Here is a 27,031-nt window from a genome sequence, read left to right as displayed (position 1 = left end):
CCAAGGACAAATACGTTTATTTACAAAAGGCACAGACCCTCCCTCCCAGCCTGCAATGCCAGAGGGAGCTGGAGGGGTGTGTGAGGGCCTCACACACCTGAGACCCCCCCCCAAGAGCACCTGGAGGGGCGGGGCCTGGGCGGCACTGGAAGGACACGCCGGCCCTGCCTCCAACGCACCAAATCCAGGGTGGACAGGGGCTGAAGGGACAGTGATCCCTCTACCAGGTCAGGACCGTGTGTCCAGTTGGTTCATGTATTCCTGCAAGGCCTTCAAACGGGCGTCTATTTCGGCCATGTCAGCGGCCTGGTGGTCGGAGCTGTACTCTGTGAAAGCAGGCGTCAGTGTGGTGGGCTGTGTGGGGCCTTAGGCCACGGGGAGTGCCGATGTCCTCAGTGCCACCCCAGCAGGCTCTGGGCATATGAGGGGGAGACCTGGAGTACTGGGCTCACCTTTGATGGGGACCCAGCCCCCAGAATTGGCCAGGCGTCTCTGATGGCGCCCACATTCCACGGGGGTGGACTTCTGCAGCTGGGGGAGGAAAGAGAGGTCAACACCTTCCCTCTAGTCCTGCCCCCCCAAATCCCATCAGAAATTCTGAACCTAAGGACCTCAGGAAAAAAAAAAAAACAAGAGCTGACACCCACCAGGCACCCAAGTTACAAATATATAACTTTGTATAAAGTTATTTTATATAAAATAACTTTGTATCTTCATCAAAACCTGAGATGAATCATCTGAAATGAATCCTATTACCATCCCCATTTAACTGATGGACAAACTGAGGCAGAGGCTGAGTAACTAATGACCCTGGAGTCACACCGGTGGTAGGAGGCAATTTGCAGTGCTCTTAACCAGCATCCTCTGCCCGCGCCCAGCGCCCATTCTCCCCTGCAGTCCAGTGGTCTCAAAACACTCTCCCTCCAGGGACATTCCACAGGCGCCTTGGCAACCTGCTCTCCAGAATGGAATCAGGGAGAAACGCATCGGCTTCTGGTGGCTTGCTGCTGCCCCTGCCTCCCCCAAGGCCTGAGGAATGACACTCACCGTACTGGATCCACTCAGGGTCTTGGGACTGGGGGGCTTCCCGAGGCGACGACGAGAACTAAGGAGGGAGGAATTGAGGACCAATGGGAGGAGCCTTTGGCACCTCCCACCTCACCCTCCTCTGCGGTTTCAAAGCTCCATCACTCAATTTGCTTGCGGCAGACTTGTTCCCAGTCTCCCCAGACGCCTGTATGTTGGGGGTCCCTTCCGCCAGCCCAAGTTTTACCCTCTAGGAAGGGATTCGGGGAAATCCTCGAACTCGCTGCAGGAGCTGGCAGACGAGCAGCGGCTGCGGAAACTGTCCACTAGAGGGAGGAGGAGATGGTGAGCCTCCCGCGCTCGCTCGCCCGCCCCCCGCCCGGCCCTCGAGCCGGCCCAGCACGCTCCAGCCCTCCAGCCCGTTACCCGAGGAGCTGCGGTTTCGAGAGCGGTTAGCCGCGTCCCCTCGGCCGGTCCTAGAGGCAGGGGGACGAGCCTGACGAGCCCAGGAGACGGACGGCCCGTCCCCACTTCCTCCGCTGCCCAGTCGGTTCCGCTGACGCTGCTGCCTGGGGAACCGAAATGAAATGCATGCCTGTACGCCCGGCTAATTCGGGGAAGGACCTCGCTGCGCCCCTGTGGGTCATAGCCAGGCCCGGTGACCCGCCTGAGGTCACGCGAGGGAAGGGAAGAGATGGAGCGGGTGACAGGTGATGGAGACAGAATGGGTGACCGGGAGAGATGAGGGTTCGGGTCAGAGGGCCAGGTAAAGGGGCAGGGAAGGATATGGGCAGGTGGGAAGGAAATGGATGCTAACTTCATCTTGATCTCTCTCAGCTTCTTCTCCTTGGCTTTCACAAAGGCTGTGGGGTCAAAACGGGGCAGGCGGCCACCTAGGATGGAGTAGAAGGATGTGGACAGAAGAGGCTGCGGTCACAGGACAATGCCCCCATTATCCTGGGGGACGCTCTAGTCCGTCCCACCCCCTTCCACGGGCAGGGCAGGGCTGGCACAGACCTGTGGGCGAGGGCGAGGGGCAGGCCGGGCGGCCTCGACCCCGGGCCCCGCGGCCACTCTCTCGGGATGAGGAGCGGGCGGCCCCGCGGCCACGGGACGCGGAGCGCTCCCGGGACGACGAAGTGCGGTCCTCCCGGGCTGGGTGCCGCACCACTGGCGGAGTCCGTCTCCTGGGGGCACAGGTCCCATTGTCAGTCTCCCGCGGGCTGTGACAACTCTATCCCAGCCCTCTTCTCAGACTTCACCATCTTCTAACCTTCAGGTCCATCAGTTTCAAGACATTCACCCCCTCGCATATCTATACGGCCCTCCAGGAACCCTCTCCCAGGCTCTGCCCTTCGCGGAGCCCCATTACCCCTTCCAAAAAGCACCACCTGTCACTTCCCTACATTCTGACCACCTTCTTCACCTGACCCTTCTCCCCTGAGGTTTCCCATAGTTCCCTGGTTTTCCCTCATCAATTCTCCACCCCTCTCCCCTATAAAAACCTGCAGAAATCACCCAGATTCCCACCTGTTGGGCCACGCCCTTCTCGTCCCGCCAGACCTTTAAACCCTGCCCCTTTCCCCTTCGTCCAACATCAACCTTCTGATTGCAACCTTAAGCTCTGCCCGTCTTTCCAGACCCCACTCACCTTTCCCAACTCTCCTCCACTTCGAACTCGGTCCATTAGGCCCCTCCCACCCCACCATCCCCGCCCACTCTCGGGTTCCACCTTTCCACTCAGTCCAGCACGGGTCCCGCCCAACTTCCCTCAGACTCCGCCCCGCCTGCCCCTGGCCCACCCACAGGCGGGTCCGCGGCTCCGAGGCCCCGCCCCCAGGGCCACGCCCCTCACCCCGTCCGGTAAGTGGCCAGCTCGCCGTTCAGCGTCCTCAGCCGGGCGCGCAGGCTCCGCTCTGACGCCTTCACCTCCTCCAGCTGCGGGAATGGACAGGGGCGCAGAGGTCCCGTCTGTGGCCCAGGTCTGCGTCCCCGAAGGCCGCCCCTGCCAGCCGCCGCGCTCCCTCACCTCCTTGGCCAGGCGGCGGCAGTCCTGGCTGCGGCGGCCGGACCCACGGTACCCGAGACCGCGCTCCTGCCGCAGCTCCAGCTCCAGGCTGCGCACGAGCCCACGCAGCGCCTCGGCCTCTTGGCACGCCGCCCGCCCCGCCAGAGCCTCCTCGCGCGATCGGCCCAGCTGTGCTTCCAGCTCTCGCTTCTCAGAAGCCAGGCGCGACACCCTGGGCGGAGGGGATAAAGAGAAGAAAGCGAGAGCTGGAGAGCCAGGGTGAGGGGAGTAGAGGGGCATGGTCTCTTCGCCCCCATTCCTCCACGGAAGTGGGCACACACCATCGTTTCACCTCCCCCACAAAGGGGGGGACCCACCACAATCCCGGCTGCCTCCATGGTCCCATCACCTCCCCTCCTCCACCTCTCACGCGACAAGAAACACGGCCACATCACCCCCATTCAGACCATGGGCGGACACAGCTGTGTTGAGTTCTAATTACGTATCACTGATCTGTCCTCTATAATCTCAAAGCCTGATCTTGAGATGCTGACCCCGGCCCAGCCTCCCCTTGACCCCTTAGCAGGGTCTCATTGCTCCCATTCACCAGAGGCCTTTCTAAAATGCAGATGCAATCAGGTCACCACAGTGCTTGAAACCCTTCTTTGAGAAAAGGATGCACACGCAAGGCTATTTCTTGCAGCACTATTTGTGATTGCAAAAGAGCGGCAATAACCCAAATGTACACCAACAAAGAACCAGTTGGGTTTATGTGGTACAGGCACTAAAGTGAGTACCACACAACTAGAGGAAGGAACAGGGAAAGTTGCTATTTCTTGTCACCAAGTGACAGCCAAGCTATGTTTAAACACAGTACAGAAGAATGTTTAGTATGTCCGTTTACATAAAATAAAAAGGGGAATTATAATGATATGTGTTCATATATATATATATTCAAAAATATATGAGGATAAATCAAAAATTTTAAAAACAGAGGTGGCAACAGGGATACGATCCTCTGAATGTACCCTCTTTTTTCGTTTTGAATTTGGAACTATGAAAATAATTTATGTAAGTAAACTTGAAGAAAAGCAATCCCTAAAATTTTTTAAAGAAACTGGCTCAAACACATCTAACTATATCAGAATTAGTGGCATATTGGAGAATGGTGTCAAGTGACAAAAAAAGAACTTTATTTTAGCAAGCAGGAAATAGCCTAAGGACAAAAAGAACTGCAAAAAAAATCCTGAACCTCATTCAGTACCCTTATTATTAGTAACTATATTGGTATTATTAGGATAAAGAAAGTAAGTAATTTTATTACTGTTACTAGAAACTAAGACTGTCAGTATGAGAAAAAGACATACAAATAAAAGAGGTTACATCAACACGGACATCATTTTTCTTTTTCTAAAAATGTATCTACTTTCTTGTTCTTTCCACTAAAAAGGTGTGAAAGCAATGTCCACCCAATGGGAAAGAGTACCCTAGCAACCAAACTGTGATCTCTAAATCCAATTGCCCACTAAAAGACACCAGAGCTCCTTGGAAAAATTCCTTATACCAACTCTGAGACTAGAAAGGTGCAAGAAAGTCCAAGACGGCTTGACAGGCCAGAGAACAAGGAGGCCATCAAAGATTACTGGGGTCATTTCAACACCATGTAGGAGCCAAAATGAGGGTGTTCCTACTGGCCAAAGACAATATGAGCATCAAAAAGAATACCTGCAGCCCTGGCTGGTGTGGCTCAGCGGACTGAGTGACTGCCTGCGAACCAAAAGGTCACCAGTTCAATTCCCAGTCAGGGCACATGCCTGGGTTGCAGGCCCGGTCCCCAGCTGGGTGTGTACAAGCAGTAACCTGCAGCCCTGGCCAGATGGCTCAGTTGGTTGGAGTGTCATCCCATGCATTAGAAGGTTGCAGGTTCAATTCCCAGTCAGGGCATATTCCTAGGTTGTAGGTTCAATTCCCTAGTTGGGTTTGGGGCACATGCAGCACAAAACCAATACATGATGTTCTCTCTCACACTGATGTTTCTCAAAAGACACTATATTAAGAGAGTGAACAGACTAGAGGAAGGAGGGGAGGAGGGTTTCTCAAACACATGTAAATTAACAAAGGGCTCACATCTAGTCTATATGAAGAACTCCTGGAAATCCAACATGAAATAGATGACCAGACATGACAAGTGAATAGGCAACTCACACAAGGGGAAACCCAAGAGACTACTAAACACAAGAAGAAGTGCTCAGCCTCACCAGTAAGTAGGGAAATGCAAATGAGAACAACCAAGAGGTGCTGGTGGAAGGGAACTTCATAAGAGAAGGATCCAGCTCTCCACATCGGACTGCATCAGTCCCAGCAGGCCCCAACAGGAGGCAGGGACACAGCCCCCGCCACCAAAGGTGTCTTTCAAAACCCTGAACCTCATTAGCCTGTAGGCTGAATAACCACTTCACCAGAGATATGAAAAACAGGGCAATACATTAACCATGAAGACAAAATGGACAAAATCGACACTGTAGGACGCTCCATAGGTCAAATACCTGCCTTCTTCCACAAATAAGTAGCATGGAAAAGGGGGAGACTAATAAATGAAGAGATTTAAGAAGCGTATCACACATTGCAAAGTGTAGCTGTATTCCGGGTTAATCCACACAAGCCAATTACAAGGGACATTTGTGAGATGATCAGAGAAGTGTCAACCCATACACAGAGTGAAGAATCTTTAATTTCATCATATGTAATAACACTGCGTTTGTCTTTTAAATGCCCTTGTATGATAAAGATACATACTGAGCGTTTACAGAAGAGAAATGTCTAGCATTCGCTTCTTTGGCAGGGGTGGGACACACGTCAAACAGGATGGGCAAAATGTTACAACCGTTGGAGCCGGGGCACAAGTACGTGCTATTATACTACTGTCTGTTTTTGAACAGACAGTTCAAAACACACAGTATACTACTGTGTGTGTTTGAAATTTTTCCTAATGAAATATTTTTGAAAATCTGTGGCTCCCCCAATTCTCCAAGGAGCTTCCCACTCAGCCCCTTCCCCCCACCTCCCACCTGTCTTCTGGGGGCTCCAGAAGCCTCTCTTGGCAAAAGTAGGTCCCTCCTCCTAGAACTCTCCTCCTCCTTCTCCAGGCGGGAATGAGTCCATCCATCCTTCAAACATCACCTCCCAGGGAAGCCTGACCGTCCCCGCCACCTGACCCGGGCTAGTCATATTCCTGTTCTCGGCTCTCCTGGCTGTCTGTACATTCCTTCCTAGCTTCCTAGCTGGTGTTTATCAGTGTTTCCTGTCTGGATCCTCCCCTCATGAGGACGGTCACCAGGTGTCTGGCCACTAGGTGGGCTCTGATGATCAGGCTGCCCACATCCATTACAAGCTGAGTGACCTAGGGCAATGTCACTTCAGGTCTATGTAGGACTCTCAGAAGACCGCTAGACCAGGACTGGCACTAAGAGCTCAACAGTGCCGGGTGGCGTGCCCAGCACACAGCATGAACTCGGTAAGTGTTGGATGAATGAACGAATAAATGCTGGCGTCTTCCCAAACTTCCTAACTCCAAACTGCGAAGGAAAAATGAGAAGCCACTGTCAAGCCGAGGGATGGCAGTGCAGAGGGCGCCACCTCGTGGCCACCCTGGGAATCACACGCACGCAGGCCTGCACCCACCAGGCCCGAGGGCGGTTACTGAGGATGAATGGAAGGCAAAGTTCATGCTGCTGCAGGCACTGCACAGCCAAGCTCCTCCTCCAGGAGGACCTGCAGGATCCTGCAGCCCCCTAAGCTCTCACACCGGGGAGGGGAGAGGCCTGGTTCTCCCCGTCAGCACTGAGGGCTCCCTCAGTCCTGGCCCAGCAGCTGCCAACAGTACACAGTGGCTGGGGAACCCAAGGGGGCTTGGCGCTGGCTGCGTAGATTCAAGTCTAGCTTGGCCACATTACTCACTGTGTGACCTTGGGCAAGTTCTCTAACCTCTCTGGTCCTCAGTTTCCTCCTCTGTAAAATAGGGACAATAGGGACAATGCCTACTTTGTGAGCATTAAATGCATCAAAATCACGAAGCACTGAGCTGAGTCCCAGGCACCCAGTTAAATGCTCAGAAACATTCACGACTGGAACTACTACTACGACCACTATTATTACTATTATTGCTACTCCTACTATTGAAAATACCAGCCATCCCCAACGTGTGGGGCCTCCTCCAGGTGGAGACCAAGCCCCCAGTTCAGCTGCCCTCAGCCCAGAGCACACGGCAGGCACTCGATATGTCAAAGCCTTTGCTCGCTTCACTTCGCTCTTCCAGCCCCCTTGTTCTCACCACATGCCCACCTAACACAAGGCCTTTGCATATACTGTTCCCTCTGCCCAGAATGCTCTTCCCCACCGGGTTCTCTGACCCTCCCCAAGACCCCATCCGGTTCCTGTTACGGCCTTCTGGGGCACAGGCTGCCTTCCCTAACTCTACCTGCACTCACAGTGACGTACTCAGGTGGTTATGTGGTCAACATCCACCTGCCCCTGTCTCCGTCACTCACATCAGGGTGAGGGAGGGGATCAAAATGAAAGAGGAACTGGGTACAGCCCTTCCTCCCACCCTGTCTTCACCCATGTCGTCCCCTTGGTCTAGAATTAGCCAGCAGGGTCAGGCACCCTTTCCGAGACCCCCAACCCTGCCCACTGCATCTGCACAGATCTGTCTCGCCCATGGGTCTGACAGTCCCAGGACAGCAGGGCCAGGACTGTCTCAGTCACCACTGTGTCCCCAGCACCACTCAGCACAAGGAGGGCACAGAGGAGAGCTTAGAATATTTGATGAATGAGGGACCAGCGTCCTCCCAACAGTTAGGAGCATAGGACCCCACAGTGCATGATGGGATTTGCCACCCCCCCCCACCAGCCCCAACTGCCCACCCTTCCCAGACTCACTGCTCCCGCAGGTGCCAGATCTCAGAATCCCTGGTGTCCCGAGGACCCTGGCCATCCATCCCTCGCAGGCGGCCCAGCTCCTCCTTCAGTGAGCGGATGATGCCCTGAAGGACCACGGGGTCCGGCTTGCCCTGGTACGGGAGGGGCAGCGGGTAGTGAATCCTGAGGAGGATTAGAACCAGGGCATCTCAGAGGCCAAGAATCCCCGAGGGTATCTACCTGCCCCTGAGCACCTTAGGATAGGAAAACACACAGTTCCAGAAGCCTCACATTCCTAGAGGCTTCAATTCCAAAGGCAGCTTTGAGCTCCCTCGTTGCCCCCTTTGCACCCGTCAGCCTCCCCCAGACCCTCTCACATAACAATCGTGGAAGCGCTGGGCCATGTTACTTGCAGCCAAGCACAGTCCTAACTGAGATTCCACAGTAGGAGACTCAGGATGACCTGACCTGGGTTCCCACCAGCTGGAGGAAGGCAGGGCACCTTGATGAACTGCCCCACCAGGGGCTATTCAGAGGAGATTAATAACTTCCCACCAGAACATCCAGGAGCTACAAACAAAGGGAGCAGATGCTCTCCCCAGCTGCCCAACTGCCATTCCCAATGGGCTTCTCCCTTGCTGACTCCTACCATAAAGACAGACAGCCAGACATTCATTTTCCCAGCATCCCTTTCATGTGACCACTTCGGGCCAAATATTATGGGAAAAGCCATGTGACCACTTCTGGCCAAACATAATAGGAGATCTGTTGGGAGTCTGCTGGGAACACTTTTCTTTTCCTGATTAAAAAGAGTAGATGCCACTAGCAAGTGCAGCCCTGCTCCTCTTCCTCCTGCTTTGATACACATGCAATGCCAGGAGGTCCAGCAGCTACTTTGTGACCATGAAGAGATACGGATGAAATCAAAAAGCAAACACGTTGAGGATGACAAAAGAAAACCAACAAACAAAACAAAACACAGAATCCCATAAGGAGCCAGGCTCCTTATAAAACTGTTGAGTTGCTACCACCTACCTAGACATCTTGTTAAGCGTTAAATTTATTTGTTTAAGGCACTGGTAACAGCTATCCTGCTACTTGCAGCTGAACACTATACTAAATGATACAAACCTCAACACTGAAGATTACAAAAGCCGGGTTTAAGCAATGTCGCTACCTTGCCCTGGGCATGGGGGTTCCTGAGGTCTAACCACATCCCCTCCCGCTGGCCCACTAGCCTGGACCTAGACCCAGCCCCCTGTCCCACCTGTCAAACTCCACCGAGTAGATGAGGATCAGGTAGCGCTTGGAGTTGAGCTGGGCCGACCTTGAGGCCAAGGGGCCTGGGCGGCCCCCCATCTTGCGGTTCCGCAGGGACTCCAGATCTGTGTAGGTCAGCAGGTCAAGGGTCACTGACTCACTGCTCTGTTGGGAGAGGGTGGGCGGAGCTGCCACAAGACCCAACATGGCCATGCCCGGAGCACACAACCCACACACCTGGGCTGTATTCTCTGGGCTATTTCCCACACTGCACCTGAGGCACACCATGGCCCTGTCCAAGGTGCTGGCACTGGGACCTCATCAGAGGGACAAACTAGAAAGAACCTAAATGCTCAGCCATGGGGGACAGCTTAGGACTGTGACTGTCTGTGTACTGTCCACAAACCCTGGGGGTCCCTGAGACCCCTTCAGGGAGTCCAAGAGGTTAACACAATTTGCATAATGATATGAAGATGTCATTGCTCTTTTCGCTGTGTTGACATTTGCACTAATGGTGCAAAAAAAAAAAAAAAGTTACGGTGGGTAAATATGCCAGTGCCCATTGACAGAAGTTCAGCCAGTGGCACAAGCGTACTAGTGGTCGCTGTATTCTCCGGTGCCACGCAGTCTCAGGGGCAAGGTGGGCAGGAGGGATGGGAGAGAGAGATGACAGGAAAGGAACCCTGGGAATGTTCTTACAATACTGTAAAAATCATTAATTTCACTGCAGCTCCACACTCGCGTACACGGCTTTGCACGACTCTGTGACACACTCGGAAGTGTGCCTCCTGCGGCACACCCAAGTGCAACTGCTGTCTCAGGAAAAGCACCTGTGCCCTCGCGCTTGCAGCGGAGGCAGCCGCTTCCCCACGGAACGCTGTCTGTGCCTGACGGAACGGGGGCTATTTGGCCTTGGGTGTCCGGCAGGCATTTTCTCACAAATGAACGTGGTGAGCCTGCCACATCCAGAAAAACAGCTGACAGTGTTCGTGGACAATGGTAACACTCAAATGTCAGAGCAAAAACTGGGATTTGGGGAACCTCGTGTCTGCCACCGTGTGCTTGACGGCCTCTGGATACTGACACTTTCCCGATGAGACCAGTGAGGACACTGAGAAACGCGACTTCCTGACATTGTGTAATGAAACGTGGTGACACTTGGAAGAGCTGCACAACCCATGCCCCGGTGTTTCCAAATGACCATCATGCGATGTTACAAAACGGGGAAGACATCGGGGCAAAGTGCGAGACACCCCAGTAGGTTTCATTGCAGAATACGGAGAGCTCATCGCTGTGGTTTCAGATTCCACACTGCAGCCCACCTGTCCAGTTTTAACGTGTGAGCTGAGACGGATGCACACAACTATCTGAAAAAGCTATTAGAGGACTCCCTTTCCAACTACATATCTACTGAAGGCAGTTTTCTTCTGCATACACTTCAGCCAAAACCTATCACAACAGACTGAATGCAAGAACACATAGGAGAATCCAGAAGTTTTCTAGGAAGCCAGACCTTAAAGAGATTTGCCAACATGTAAAACAGTGCTACATTCCTTCCTATTTTGTTTTAGAAATTATATTTTTCATAAACATGTTATTGAGGTTAACATATAACAGTTTTATTATTGTTATTTTTAAATACATTCATAGATATGTTTAAATTGTTCCGTTTTAATGTATAATGTGACAACAAATATTGATAAATTCTGCATAAATAAAAGCTCAGTGGCATCCTCAATCATTTTTCAACTATGTCAAGTATAACGGGATCTTGAAACCAAAGTTTTTTAGAACCACAAGGTTCGAGAAATCATGGCGAATGGACACAATGGAACGCTGAGCAACCGCTAACAAAGATGACAAACTCCAACGTCGTTAATAATAAAAACAGACAATACCTATGTAGCTCTTGTTATAAGCCAGGCATTATTCTAAGCTTTTTCATATAAGTCATCTAATTTTCACAAGACTATGGAACAGGGGCTACTGTCACCCCACATTACAGATGGAGAAACTTGAGGGGCAGTAGCTGGCCCAGGCTCTGGCTAGTAAGTGGCACCGACAGGCCTGAATTCGACTCCCTGCTCCTGGGGATTGAGCTATCACGTCTGTAGATACTGAAATGTTAACAGTCTGGGCTGGGAGGGGGCTTATGAGGGACCCTCACTTTCTAAGTCACACACTACCACTGTTGCGATTATAGGGGTGCCTATTTTACTTGCAGTCAGAGAAATAAGGTAGTTCCCAGTTTTGAAATGACAGCCGGATAACACTCTCGGGCACTCCAAGTTTCAACCTGCTTTTTCCCCCCCATTACTACTTTTAACCACTTGACGGGATTTGATTTTCCATTGTCTGTCTCTCCCACTAGAATGTCAGCTCCACGCAGACCGGGATCTTCGTCTCCTCGTTCGCTGCTGTATCTCCGTGCCAACAACAGTGCGATAAAACGAATGACACCATGTGCACGGATGTGACCACATTGTTTGAAATACTGTTCAATCTTTCAAAGGCGGGTTATAGAATAGCTCGGGAAATACAACCACTATACATAGGAGGGGCAGAAGTGAGTTCACAGTCATTCGTGTGCAAAATAACACAATAATTAATAAATATTAATACGAGAGTAAACTGTTTCATATACGCACAACTGTAAATCTACTTCAGCCTCACCCTGGATAATTGTAGATCTAAATGCACGCGCACGTGCACACTCTCACAGAAGTTCACAAATAAATAAAGAAATGGAGAAACGACCAGAGTGCTTTTCACCAAAATATCACCAGGAGTGAGTATTAGCAGCGAAGTGATTTTTCCAGTCTTCTTTATATTTCTCTGTGACCTGAATTTTCTTCATGAGAATAATGAATAATGCTCATCAGAATCAATAAGCCATTTAATTTTGGGAAAGAAGAAAAGGGATAGCCCCGCCCCTTCGATGAAGGAGAGAGAAGGTCTCGAATACGTCATCAGATGGGTATCTACCCCTCAGGCACCCGGGGGACAGAAACCTCCCCCCCGCCCCCAGCCCCAGCCACGGTCCCTACCTGGGTCAGGGCTGACTCCAGCATGTTACAGAAGATGTTGAACTGTTTGAAGTTCCCTGTCTTGTGAGTCAGATCTTCGATGACTGAGTGGGGAGGAAAGTTCTTCCTGAGGTCTGACCACTCGCCCCATCCAAGGGCCATGCCCGCAAACTTTCCGACCTTCTCTGCCCCCAGTGCCTCTGGCTTGAGGAATGAGCCCTATACCCCACCCCCCGACCTTAGAACTTCTCTGGTCAGGCAGAAGAGGCTGGGGGGCGGATCCCAGGTGGGCTCATCTTCTTGGAGAAGCTGACCCCGAGGAAGAACAGGCAAGCCCCCCCCCCCCCCCCCNCCCGCACCCCCCCCCCCCCCCGAGGGCAGGCACACTCACAGCTGGCATCGAACTCGCCCCGCCACTGGTCAGCCGTCATCCGGTCCTCCACCTCCAGCTCTAGCACCTGCCCAGACACCAACACCCGCACGGCGTGCTCAACACCCCGGAAGACGTAGTCCACCTGCAGGCCGGCTGGCTGGTCCATGACCAGTGTCACTGGAGGAGGGGATGAGACAGAGAGCCCAGGCTCAGGGGCTGGAAGGCAAGATTTCATTTCCTGGCTCCACCATTTACCAGCGGTGGCACCTTAGGAAAGATGGTGCCTCGGTTTCCTCATCTGGAAAATGGGTATAACAATGGCACCGACCTCATAGTGTTGCCATAAGGATTAAATTGGACAGTGTACATAAAAGCACTCAGAACTGTGTCCTGCACATGACTATGCTGGCTGATAGCATGTATAATTTCCGAAAAGAGAAGCATGATTAAGCCCTGGCTGGTATGGTTCACTGGGTTGAGCACTGGACTGTGAACCGAAGTGTTACTGGTTTAATTCCCAGTCAGGGCACATGCCTGGGTTGCAGGCCAGGTTTCCAGAAGGGGGCACACGAGAGGCAACTACACATGGATGTTTCTCTCCCCCTCCCTTCCCCTCTGTCTGAAAATAAAATCTTAAAAAAAGACAATCATGATTAATACTATTATTTATTAATCCCTATACTTGTTATATACTTATTATTATTCACCCATTGATCAGCAAACATTTGCAGAGAAAGATCCAGCTGGAGAGAGGACAGAGAGCACTGGGGTGAGGTGAGACAGATTTTAAAGAGGGGGCAGGGCAGGCTCTGTGAGAAGCTGACATCTGAGCAGAGAACTGGAGGAGGCCAGGGAGCGACCACATGACTGACCATCCGGGGAAAATGGTCCACATTGAGAGAACACCCTGTGCTATATATTATCAATGACACACGTAAATCACTCACGCTGAATTAAAATTGATTTTATTAATTAGTCTGTCATAAGCGTAAGAATTTCCCTCAGCCAGCAGAGCCATGACTCACTGTCAGCTCTTCGACTGGAGGAGCTGGACACGAGTCAGGGCTCCACCTCAGCCCGGAGTCCAGGAGCTGAGTCGGGATGGGAGCCACAGGCTGCCTGGGGTCATGTCCAGGTTCAGCTATATGTGCAGACACGAGCAGGTTACTTAACCTCTCCTGGAGCCAGATTCCTTATCTTTATTTTTGTTTATTTTCTTAAATATGGGACGCTTCACAAATTGGCATGTCACCCTTGCTCGGGGCGATGCTATATTTATTGTTCCGATTTTAGTTCGGGTGCTGAGATCCCTTATCTTTAAACCGCAGGCCGCCCTGGGTGCTGGGGATCGGGGATCAGATTACAGTCCCACCCTTAGCGAGGATGGCAACCCGTCAGAGGCACAAAAATGTCAAGTAGCGGGGAAAGGGAATGCTGGGAGGTAGGGGTTGTTCTTTTGGCTAAGGTGGCCAGGGAAGGCGCCTCTGCTCAGAGGCCTGGAGGGAGGGAGGGAGGGAGCCAGGTGAGTGCCTGGGGAAGAGCGTCCAGGCAGAGGGAACAGCCAGGTAAAGGCCCCACAGTGAGTAGTTCCCAGTCTCTTCTAAGCACAGCAAGGAGGGCCGAGAGGAGGTGGGAGGTGGAAAGTGAAGCACCGGAGGTGTGCCGGACAACTAGGTAGGAGAACAGTGCCCATCTCCTCAGACAGGTGCGAGGACTAAATGAACTAATCACGTGAAAACCCTCAGAGAAACTGAGCCACGCAACAGTTTTAGCCCCGAAGTTTTAGTCCCGGCATACAGCAAGCACTCAATACCTACCAGCATCGTCCCCGTTATTATTACTTTGTTGTTTCTGAGCTTGACAGGGACTGCAGGGATGAGGCAAGCCCATTCCCTCCCCAGTGTGCAGACAGGGAAACTGAGGCTCAGGAAGACGAAGAGCCCGGCCCAGAGCCACCCAGGGCTGCCCGCGACGCCGGTCATGGGGCCTCTCCAATGTCTGATCTCCTCCACCTCCTTGCATCCCCCCACGGGGCCAAGGCAGCCCCTCCTGAAGTCTGATATCAGAAAACATCAGCTCTAGATGGTATAGCTCAGTGGATTGAGTGCGGGCCTGCGAACCAGAGGATCTCGGTTCGATTCCCAATCAGGGCACATGCCTGGGTTGCAGGCCAGTCCCCTGCAGGCCAACTCCCAGCAGGGGATGCAAGAAAGGCAACCATACATTGATGTTTCTCTCCCTCTCCTTCCCCTCTAAAGATAAATAAATAAATAAATAATCTTTTAAAAAAATAATACATCATGTTGTCAGGGAGAAAGAATGAGCCCCGAAGTTTTAGTCCGTGATTTTAGTCATTTTCGAGTCATTGCGGACTTGAGAATCTAATGAGATTTCTAAACGCTCCCCAGATAAATGAATGGACTCGTATATTTCTGCAATTAATTTCAGGGGCTCCCCAAGTACCACCGCCAGGGTCATCTACAGGTCCCCTTGCTCAAAGACCCGATGACAACCGTCTAAGCCCTGCGCGTCAGGGCACCTGTCCCTAGACCCAAGCAATTGTTGAGGCGCTCACTTTGACTTTATTTGATGGAGGGGTCTCTCTGGTCTTGGAGGGGCTCATAAAATCTGGAGACACTTTCCTTTGAAAATTCACACTCTTACAATTATGCTTTCATTCCCTGAGAAGTTCAGAGGTCTGTGCAGCTACACATTTCAACATATCCCTCATCCCCTGGTCCCCAAAGCCGGCGCCGGGCAACGCTGGACCTGCCCAGCAGGTGCACTAGACCCCGCCCACTGACCTGCCCTCAGACTCCACCAGCCAATCAGCGGTGGCGCCATCTCAGTTACCAAGGCATTGGAAGCAGCCGCGAAACACACCCCGGGGAACCGCGCTACTTCTGAGTTCCGTTACCACCCCACCTGTGGCACCTAACTCCCGGCAGGGCACAGAGGAGCAAGGGGGCCCGCCCCACCCCATCCCTGCTGCAACCTTCCAGCTCTCCTCCTCCCCCACTCCCCCACATAAGCCCCCCATTCTCACCCCAAAGATGGCAGCCCTTCACTGGATAATAAGGGCCTTTCCAAATCCGGGTGCCCTGAAACATTAGCTTCCCCTCAGTCACCAGCTATAAGCCCCTGAATGTTCTCCCCGAATTCAACCCTTCCCTTAACACACCTGCCTCCCTCACCTCCACGAACTTCGCCCACTCCCTCCCCATCCCCTCTTCTAGGCACGTGGTGAGCGCTCAACAATTGCTGATGGAGTAAATCTCACACCCGGCAAGCCCGACCCCAGCCCCGCATGGCTCACTCCCCAGACGGCCGGGAGGTCAGGCGCTCCCCTCCCCTCCGCCCTCCACACTCCGGTCCCGACCCTCTTCGGCTAGTTCCCAAGACCACCGCTCCCCTTCCCTCCCTCCCCAAGTCCCTTCCTTCCATCCCGCCCTCCCGGATTTGGCGAGAGTAGGAGGCAGGGAGGTGGGGGGACACATTTCCCTTCTTGCAGCAGCCCCCATGCTATCCTGGGGTTCCTCCGCACAGTACCTGAAGTTTGCTCTCTGCCCCCATTAATCCGCCAGGGCTCTGCCTGCATATCCCAAGGTTCTACCCCTCACACGCCCCATTTTCAGTCTGTATTCCATCATTCACATATTTTACCTGGATTGTGTTCCCTCCCAAATCCTGTGTGAACTCCTCTCCCCCACGCTCACATTTCCCACCTCTCTCCCCTTTGGAGAGACCCTCCTGAACACCACCAGCGCCTCCTCCCCTATCCTGGAATTCCCTAAGCCTGGAGTCCCTCCCTCCCTTCTGCTCCCCCTCTCCCCAGCTCCCCAGACCACCAGCTGACCCTGTCCTTCTACCTGCATCCTCCATCCCTTCCCTGTGACCAGTGGCCCCCCCTGGTGGCTGGTTGTGTTCTAGTCCCAGGTCTCTCCTAGCTCCTCTTCCCCGCCTCAGCTTCTAGAGGCCACTCCCAGCATCCCAGCTTCGTCTTTAAGGCTCCGCCCCGGTCAACCCCAAAGTCAGCGCCTCAACCTTGCGCACTGCGTGTGGGCACCCCAGAGCCCCACTCTGGTCCACATACCCCATTTCTGGGGCCTCATGACATCATGGCTTCTGCACACACACACACACTTTCCCAGCCCCAGCCTCCCCGACCGGTCTTTAACTCGGGTGACCCCCTCTGGGTTCCAGTGTTACAGATCGGCCCCTGGCTCCTCCTCCCAAATTACACTCCCCAGGATGTTTCAGACTTCCCAGCCCTCACCCCAGGGCCAGAGCTGACAATCCTCCACCCTGGACTCCCCGAAGACAACTCCACGGCACCATCTCCCACACCAGACAGGGGTACTTCCCCACCCCTGGCGACCCCCACCCCATGCTGTTTCCCACTCTCTGCAGCCCCACCCCCCCACCACGTATTTCAGCCCAGCCATGACCTAGTGTGACTCTTCCATTCAACATACACACACACACACAGCCTGGCCCCTATTCTGACATCACATACCACCGTGTGGGTAAATCTGAGCTGGACAGAATCCCCTCCTCACCTTGCCTGGTACTCCCCAGAAGAGACCAAAGCCTTCCACAATGGCCCCCGGAATGTACAGGTCCAAAAGCCCCTTGGGACACCCCACATTCCAGACCTCCATAGTGCACACTGCAGCCCACCAAAACCCTGTGGGGTGTCCAGGCCCCCTACCCACACTTTCCCTAAAAAGCTTTTACCTTAAATAAGGACCGGGCACATTTACCAAAGACTCACCCTTACTTCTGCTCTCTGGAAGGTGTTGTAACCACCCCCATTTCACAGAGGCTAAAACTGAGGCTTGCCCAGCACCCCACAGAAGACTGGAATGTTTGTCCCCCTAGTCATTACCCAGGTGCCCTTCCCGGGCCACCTTCCATGTCCCCATATAACTCTCTGTCCCTTTCCCTCCCAGCACTAAGCTAAAAGTGGCTTCACACCTTACACACGGCACACACTATGGGCTTGAGACTCCGGGTTTGGAATCCAGCTCCACCACCTGCCCACAGTGTGGCCCTGGCCACAGCACACACCCTCTCTGGGCCTCTCTCCGTCAGTAAAGCGGGGATCCCACCTTATAGGACTGCTGTGGGGATTCACTAAACACATGTAAGGAGCTTCAAACAGTGTCTCACACACAGTCAGCTGTGACCACATGTACAACTACTGGATCATTCGTTGCCAGACCTGAAGCCGTGAGAAAGCCATTTTGATCATTCTCACTTGTTCAGCACCCGGGGCCAAGCACAGGTCAGGGGCAGCTTGTGAATTAATGGATGACGCCGGGGAGTGGGGGCCTGGACACTGGAGATACAGCCAAGGGCTTCTCTGCTCTCAGCTCACTCCTTGTCACCCTGCATGTCTCGGCTCCATCGTCTCCCCCTGCAGGAAGCCGCCCCAACTGCCAGGCTAGGTGAGGGGCTGTCTCAATCACAGTGTCTCCAGCAGAGGGCCAGCCACAGAGGAGGGGTTCAAGGATGAGAGAGCTCCAGCCGGGGCTCTGGAACGGCCTACTTGGCTCAGTGAGGGCCACAGATCTTCACATCACCTCGGATTTTCCATCCTTTAATGGAAATGAGGGCTCCTGGGCGTGGTCCCAAACCTGGAGAAGCAAGACCTCCCGGGGCAATTTGCAGAATCCGCATTTCCTACACACTCCCCCAGCACTAACTAGAGCTGAGATCTTCTGCCCTTGGCCGCCACAATCTGCCTAGTTTATAATCACCATCTAGACCCACGCAAGACCCTCCCAGCTCAACAACCCTGCCCTGTGAGACAGAGAGACAACACCCCTCCCCCCCAAGAAATGCCAAAAACAGTGCTATATATAGTACAAGGAACACCTTGTAAGCACCGATGTGCACTTCTGGGTGCCAAGTTCTAAATCCACATGGAGCCGGCCCTCTAGTGGGAGGAGTCTAAGAATCCCAGTGGACTGAGTGGACAAGAAAAGAAGGCCCTCATATATGCCATGTACAGGAGACCCACCTCAGAATGAAAGATACACACAGACTAAAAGTGAAGGGACAGATGAGATGGAAAAGGGAAAAAAGGATGGGGTTGCAATACTTATATCTGGCAAAATACGTTCAAACGAAGAATATAGTCACAGACAAAGAAGAACACTACATTAGTGATAAAGGGAGCAATCCAACAAGAGGCGATAACTCTTGTAAACATAATGAGCCCAACATAGGAGCACCTAAATATATAAAGCAAATCTTAATGGAAAAAAGGAAGAGATTGACAGTAATGCAGTCATGGTGAGGGATTTCGACACCCCATTAACTTCAATGGATACATCTTCCAGTCAGAAAATCGACAAGGAGACAGGGGTCTTAAATAACACACTAGATCAGAAGGATTTAATTGATATCTTCAGAGCATTTCATCCCAAAGCAGCAGAATATACATACTTTTCAAGTGCACCTGGAATATTTTCTAGGGCAGACCACATGTTAGGACACAAAACAAGTCTTGATAAGCTTAAGAAGACTGAAACCATATGAAGCATCTTCTCTGACCACAATGGTGTGGAACTAGAAATCAATCACAAGAAAAAAACTGAAAAACACATAAAGACATTGAGGCTAAATATCATGTTACTAAACAATGTATGGGTTAACAATGAGATTCAGGAAGAAATCAAAAGATACCTTGAAACAAATGAAAATGAGAACACTACAATCCAAAATCTATGAGACCAGCAAAAGCAGTCCTAAGAGGCAAATTCATAGCATTACAGGCCTATCTCAAGAAACAAGTTAAAGCTCAAATAAACTATCTAACTCTAAACCTAAAGGAACTTGAAAAAGAACAATAAACAAAGCCCAAAGTGAGTAGAAGGAAGAAAATATTAAAGATCAGAGCAGAAATAAATAGTCTTAAGAAAAAAAACACAAAAGATCAATGAAACTAAGAGCTGGTTCTTTGAAATGACAAACAAGATTATCAAACCTTTAACCAGACTCGTCAAGAAAAAAAGAGGACCCAAATAGCCCAGGCTGGTGTAGCTCAGTGGATTGAGTGCAGGCCTACGAACCAGAGGATGGCGATTCTATTCCCAGTTAGGGCACATGCCTGGGCTGCAGACTAGTTCCCAGCAGGGAATGCACGAGAAGCAGCCATACATTGATATTTCTCTCCCTCTCTCCTTCCCTTCCCCTCTAAAGGTAAATAAATAAAATCTTCAAAAAAAGGACCCAAATAAATAAAATCAGAAATGAAAGAGAAGTAACACTGACACCAAAGAAATACAAAGGACTGCAAGAAAATATCATGACCAATGTCCTGGCTGGTGTAGCTCAGTGGATTGAGCACGGGCCTGCGAACAAGAGGATCACGGTTCGATTCCCAGTCAGGGCACATGCTTGGGTTGCGGGCCACTTCCCGGCAAGGGACACACGGTACGTTGTGTGTCCTCGGCAGAGGCAACCATACATTGATATTTCTCTCCCTCTCTCCTTCCCTTCCCCTCTAAAGATAAATAAAATAAAATAAAAATACTTTGAATCAGAACTCTTTTAAAAAAAAAGAAAAGAAAATATCAGGACCAACTACATGCCAGCAAATGGGAACACCTGGGCTAAATGGAGACATTCCTAGAAACATATAATCTTCCAAAACTGAAACAGGAAGAATCAGAGAATCTGAATCTGAAGTGTTTCCCTTAAGATCAGGAACAAGACAGGGCTATCTGCTTTCACCACTCTATTCTACATAGTACTGGAATTCTAGCCACAGCAATCAGACAAGAAGAAATAAAAGGCACCCAAATTAGAAAGGAAGAAATAGAACTGCCATTATTTACAGATGACATGACATTGTATACAGAGAACCCTAAAGATTCTACCAAAAAACTACTACAACTGATAAATGAATTCAATAAACAAGATAAAAAATAAATATCCAAAAATCAATTGTATTTGTATATACAGATAATGAACTATCACAAAGGAAAACTAAGAAAACATTCCCATTTATAATTGCGTCAAAAAATTAAATACCTAGGAATAAATTTAACCAAGGATGTGAAAGACCTGTCCTCGGAAAATTATAAGACACTGAAGGCAGAAACTGAAGGAGCTACAAATAAGTGGAAGCACATACCATGTTCATGGATAGAATGAATTAGCATCATTAAAATGTCCATACTACCCAAAGCAATATATAGACTCAATGCAACTCCTATCAAAATACCAATGGTGTATTTCACAAAATACCAATGGCATATTTAGAACAGATATTTCAAAAATTTATATGGAACCCAAAAGACCCCAAATAGCCACAGAAATCTTGAGAAAGAAGAACGAAGTTGGAGAAATCATGCTACCTGATATCAAACAATACTACAAGGCCATAGCAATCAAAACAGCATGGTACTGGCATAAAAACAGACATATAAATCACTGGAACAGAATAGAGAGTCCAGAAATAAACCCATACCTTTACAGTCAATTAATATTTGACAAAGGAGACAAGAACATACAATGGGGTAAAAATAGTCTATTTAGTGAATGGCATTGAGAAAAATTGGACAGATACATACAAGAAAAAAAAACTAGACCACCTTCTTAAATCATACACAAGAATACACTGAAAATGTATTAAATATTAAATGTCAGGCTCAAAACCATAAAAACCCTAGAAGAAAACATAGGCAGTAAAATCTCAAACATTTCTGATAGCAATATTTTTTTTCTGAGTTATCTCCTTGGGCAAGGGAATCAAAAGAAAAAAATAAACAAATGGGACCACATCAAACAAAAAGTCTTTGCCAGCAAAGGAAACCATCAACAAAATGAAGACACAATCTTTTGAATGGGAGAACCTATTCACCAATGACACATCTGATAAGAAGTTAACAGCTAAAATTTATAAAGAATTTATATAATTGAACATCAAAAAACCCAAACAATCCAATTTTATTTTATTTTATTTTATTTATTTATTTATTTATCTTTAGAGGGGAAGGAGAGAGGGAGAGAAACATCCATGTATGGTTGCCTTTTGTGCGTCCCCTGCTGGGAGTTGGCCTGCAAGGAACCGGCCTGCAACCCAGGCATGTGCCCTGACTGGGAATTGAACCGCGATCCTCTGGTTCGCAGGCCCGCGCTCAATCCACTGAGCTACACCAGCCAGGGCCCCAAACAATCCAATTTTAAAAATGGGCAATTGACCTGAATAGACACTTCTCCAAAAAGGACACACAGATGGTCAACAGACATATGAAAAGATGCTCAATGTCACTAATCAACAGAGAAACTCAAAGTAAAACCCAAATGAAAGTATCACTTCACACCTGTCAGAATGGCTGCCATCAATAAACCAACAAACGACAAGTGCTGGCAAGGATGTGGGGAAAGGGAACTCTCCTGCACGGTTGGTGGGAATGCAGACTGGTGCAGCCACTGGGGAAATCAGTATGGAGTTACCTCAAAAAATTACAAATGGAACTGCTTTATGACCTAGTGATTCCACTTCTGGAAATACATCCAGAGAAACCCAAAACACTCATTTGAAAGAATATACGCACCCTTGTGTAGCATTATTTACAACAGCCAAGATTTGGAAGCAGCTTAAGTGCCCATCAGTAAATGAGTGGATAAACAAGCTGTGGTGCATTTACACAATGGAATAGTAAGCGTCTATAAAAAAGAAGGAACTCCTACCCTTTGAGACTGCATAGATGGATCTAGAGAGTATTATGCTAAGTGAAATAAGCCAGTCAGAGAAAGACAAGTACCATATGCTTTCACTCATATATGGAATCTAATGAACAATATAAGCTAATAGAATAGACTAGATACAGAAAGCGGACTGACAGCTGTCAGAGGAAAGAGGGGGTGGGGGTCTGGGTGGAAATGATGAAGGGATCAAGGAATAAAAACTCATGGATACAGACAACAGTATGGTGACTACCAGGGGGGAGGGGGTGGGCAGAGGTAGAAGAGAGTAAAAGGGGATAAATGGTGATGGAAGGAGACTTGACTTGGGGAGTTGAACACACAGCACAATATACAGATGATGTTTCATAGAATTGTACACCTGTAGCATATAATTTCATTAATCAATGCCCCCAATAAATTCAATTAAAAATGGAAATAAATAATAACTCAAATAGAAAAGAAGAATCCCAGTGCACAAAAACACACACTGACATATGTCATGTGGTGGTCGTATGAAGAAAACTAAAACCAAGTGGCAAGGGGCCAGGGAGTGACAGAAGGTACTTTAGCTTGGGTGGTCAGCAAGAACCTGTCTGTGAGGTTGATATTTGAGAAGAGACCTGAAGGTGGTGAGGGAGAAGTGATCTAGCTAGACATTTGGGAGGAATGTAATCCAGGAGGGACTACAAGTACATTCTCCAGGTAGGATGTAGTTACTATGTCTGAGTGACAAGAGGAAGCCAAAGTGGCTGAAGCAAGGTGAGCAAGGGGGATGGGCGGGAATTAAGGGCAGGGAGGGGGAGGAACTGGATCAGGTGGGGCCTCCTGGGCTTGCTGAGGACTTCTGCATGAGGTGAGAGATGGGAGGATCTGAACAGGGCAACAACACCACCTGACTTGTTTAAACAAGATCCTCCTGTATGTGGGGTCAAGGGCACAGGCAGGGATCCCAGTGAGGAGCTCACTGCAAAGACCAAGGGGAGGCAAGGGCTTAGATCAGACCAGGTAGTGAGGGAGGTGGTGAGACGCGGCTGGATTCCGGGTATGTTTGACTAACAAGGCACTTGTGATGAGAGAAAAAGGAGGAGTAAAGAACAATTCCAAGGTTTTCGTCCCGAGTTCCTGGAAGAATGAATGTGCCATCATCTGGATTTGGGGTTGAAGGGGGGAAACCACAGTTTGATTTGGGATAAGTTTTTAAGGTCTGAATGTCAGCTGAACTTGCAAATGGAGAAGCGTCAGTCATTGGGTACTTGACTCTGGAGTTCACGGGGGAGTACATGGAAATATCGCTATGTGAAGACTATCCGAGGCCCCAAAGCGACGTGAGGCCACTGCTAAGTGAGCGGTATAGTCAGAGAAGAGGTCGTTCTACCCATGCTGAAGCAGAAGCACAAGGGGTAAAGAACTCACCCAAGCCACCTTGACATTCAATGGAAAGGCCAGTGGCAAAGCCAAGATTCAAACTCAAGGATCCCAAGGGCACAGCCTATTATTTTCTTAATAACAGGTTTGTTAGGAAGTTTAAGAGGTAATTCACATAACACTTGATAGATGTTCTTTGCACATAGTAAACCCTCAGTAAAGGCTACGCCTTCCACCTCGTTAAAGCACACCCTTATCTCCAGAGGCCTCACTCCCTCCCTCCTCAATATTGCTTCTACACGTCCTCCATCCAAACCAAAGCTTATAACTCATAGCAGAGACACCCCCCCCATACTGCGCTATATTAATTCTCTGCCTTAAAACTTCCCATTAGATCGCTATATTACAAGTGCATTTCTACATTTTATCACCTGCTGTGTCCTGCTTTACACACTTTCTTCATTAAAGAACCTCCTGAGAAATACAAAACCCCCTACGACTCAGTCTGCTCTCTGCTTGAAAAACCCTCATTAAAGGACCCACCCGTATTGAAAAGCACGCCCCCTCCCGAATCCCACACTGCAGGGTCTGCTGCCCGCTGCAGCCCACTCTCCCCAAGAGCACCCCCTCCCCCCCCCGCCCCGGGATCGCCAAACCACCCCGCGCACCCGCGGCTCTCTCCGCCGCTCACCTTCTTCACTGCCACCCCTCCTCGCGAGCGGTTCAACTGCCGAAGCTCCAGCCCCGCCCCAAGATCCGGTTTTCTCACTTCTGATTGGCTCTGCGTTACTTATAGCCAAGTTCCTATTAGTGAAACAGACGCCCGTCACTCTGTCCTGCCCCACAGAAGAACCCGCCCTCCAAAGCTTGCAATTGGCCAACTCGGAAGAGAAGTTCCAAAATGGGTCGGGTCATCGTATCTTTTTTCCAATCACTACGAACTAATTATTACGGCCCCAGTCACAGGAAAAGGGCTGTTCCTCGGAGAGGGGAGGAAATCCGGGAAAAAGCCACTTGACTCCGCCCATTACCCCCTGCGACAGAGTAGGCATAGCCCACGGGAAGAAAAGGCCGAGGGGAAAGTGGGAGTGTCGGACGCGCATGCGCACAGGAAGATATTGGCCGTTGTCGGAAAGCTGCAGAAGTGCTATTAGCATAAAAAAGACAGGTTGATATCTGTCAGCGCTCAGAGCGTCCCAGCCTGCTCTAAGTACTTTGTAGGCCTTGGTTTATTTAAAGTTAACAACCCTGCAATGTAGGCGCTGTTATGATCCCCATTTTGCCCCTAAAGAAACAGACTCCAAGTGCAGCCGCTGGCCCCGCACCACAAAGCTTAAGAACGACACGTATTTTGTGCCAATGAGGCAGCAGCAGGGCGGATGGAGCTTATAGAATGAGGGGAGCGTTCTTTAAGAAAAGGAATACAAAATCACAAACACAAAATTGGGTATGAACATGAAAATTACTTCGCACATGAAACAACAACAAATTACGTATTTGAAAGAGCTGACAAATAGCGCAAACATTGCAAAATCCCAAAAGATGATAACGTAATGTTTTCATTAATCTACTGCCTGACCCACCTCTGTGATATGTTTCCTGCTCTTTTGGCTTCACGTACTTATTTCACAACATCCTTATCTCCAGAGAGAAAAGTAAATTATCCTTCCTCCTGCATGCTTAACGAAACTTTTTTCAGTCGTTAGAATTTTTTTTAACGTTTCAGCTTTACAAGTCAGTATTGGTGATGCCATCTGCACTTGGGGGGAATTTGTGAGAACTTTCATGCAGTTTAACTTACAGGTGAGTGGTAAGTTCTGGAAAATGTTTCCACAACTAGCTTCCGGCTCGGTCCCTTAAATTCCTGACCCATCTAACTCCCTTGTGCTGGTGCTCCTGGGGTGAGACGCGTAAAGGACAGTTCATGTCTCAGTAGACACTGGCCTTGCACGTAGTGAGTTAGCACCTTGGACAATAGGAGCATTCCTGGAAGTCGTTCCTACACCCTGACAACTAGGTAGGTAATTCAGGTATACCTGAGAGTGTCTATGAACCCCACTGAATATCCCCCACAGCCCAGTCTAAATGTAGCCTCAACTCCCAGTCCCCTCAGACGGGTCCCAGAAATGCCTGAGACTTCTCTAGCACCACTTCTCTAGCACCAATGGCAAGGAGAAGTGCAGCACGGGGGAGGGAAACGGAAAAAAACAGTGGTAGCAACCAATTGCATTTTAAATATCCTCCTTTAAACGTCAGCCCATAAGAACACATTGGTTAAGTCTTCGAAGGGCCTATGCAAATCACCAGCCCTGAAGGTTATCTGAGCCCTGAAGGTTATCTGAGCTTTACTATAAACCCGCCCGGAACACCAGTCATTCTGCATTTATTGAGTGACTACTGTGTGCCAGAGGCTAGTACCAGAAATCCTGTGGCAAAATAGCTGGTCTTGACACTGCCACCAGCTGGTTGGGGGGCCCCTTTCCTCTCTGGGTAGGAGTTTTCCTGCCTGAGAATTGAGTATTGCTAAAGGACTGACATTTGGGGTTATGGTGAGGCCTAAATATAAAGTTCCCAATACAGTCTGGTTAAAAACTAATGCTTTGCAGTCAGAGAGACCTGGATTAGAACCCAAGACTTCCTCTTACCAGCTGGGGGAACTCCCACGCATCATGCTTCTTCTGTGAGCCGCACTTTCTCTGTCTATAAATAGAGTTCAGTGCGTTCATGCATTCATCAAACATTATTTTTTAAATATTTTATTTATTTATCTTTAGAGGGGAAGGGAAGGAGAGAAATATCAATGTATGGTTGCGTCTCGTGAGTCCTCTGCTAGGGACTGCCCTGCAACCCAGGCATGTGCCCTGACTGGGAATCAAACCTCGATCATGTGGTTTGCAGGCCTGTGCTCAACCCACTGAGCTACACCAGCCAGGGCCATTCATCAAACATTATTGAGCACCTGCTATGTTCCGGGAACTTTCCAGGGTGCTGGATGTGAGCATGTCAAGTGAACAGACAGAAAAAGCTCCTGCCTCGGTGAAAGGGATACAAACCATAAAATATAAATAAATAAATGTCAGGTACAGATGCGTGCTGTGGAGAAAGTGAATCAGAGTGAAGGAGACAGGGTGGTCAGAGAATGTGTCTCAGAGAAGCTGGCTTAGAGCAGAGACCTGAAGTAAGTGAAGGAGCCAGTCTTGTGGGTACAGGGGTAGAGCATTCCAGGAAAAAGCAACAGTCAGTGCAATGGTCCTGAGGTGGGAACATGCTGATGCATTTAAAGAATACTGAGGAGGACCCGAACAGGTAGCTCAGGTGTTTACAGCCTCAATTCAATACACTGAGGTTGCA

General features: G+C 49.9%; 1 protein-coding gene across 1 annotated transcript; it reads right to left on the bottom strand.

Annotated features, from left to right (window-relative positions):
• On the bottom strand, window positions 1–24,416 carry CCDC61 (coiled-coil domain containing 61). Its single transcript, XM_037058981.1, has 14 exons — window positions 24,372–24,416; window positions 12,629–12,787; window positions 12,259–12,341; window positions 9,219–9,376; window positions 7,973–8,134; window positions 3,056–3,266; window positions 2,882–2,964; window positions 2,044–2,213; window positions 1,844–1,919; window positions 1,453–1,595; window positions 1,274–1,352; window positions 1,048–1,105; window positions 453–531; window positions 1–326 (listed from the first exon to the last, which is right to left on the bottom strand). The coding sequence occupies exons 2-14, from the start codon at window positions 12,774–12,776 to the stop codon at window positions 229–231; spliced, it is 1,548 nt and encodes a 515-aa protein (XP_036914876.1). The 5' UTR covers window positions 12,777–12,787; window positions 24,372–24,416; the 3' UTR covers window positions 1–228.
• Between the last annotated feature and the right edge of the window lie 2,615 nt (window positions 24,417–27,031).

Source organism: Sturnira hondurensis, unplaced genomic scaffold (genome assembly GCF_014824575.4).
Source record: "Sturnira hondurensis isolate 20B ecotype Veracruz unplaced genomic scaffold, ASM1482457v3 Scaffold0001020, whole genome shotgun sequence".
NCBI lineage: Eukaryota > Metazoa > Chordata > Mammalia > Chiroptera > Phyllostomidae > Sturnira > Sturnira hondurensis.
Note: the sequence above shows the minus strand (reverse complement) of the source record. Positions and strands in the feature narration are given on the sequence as shown.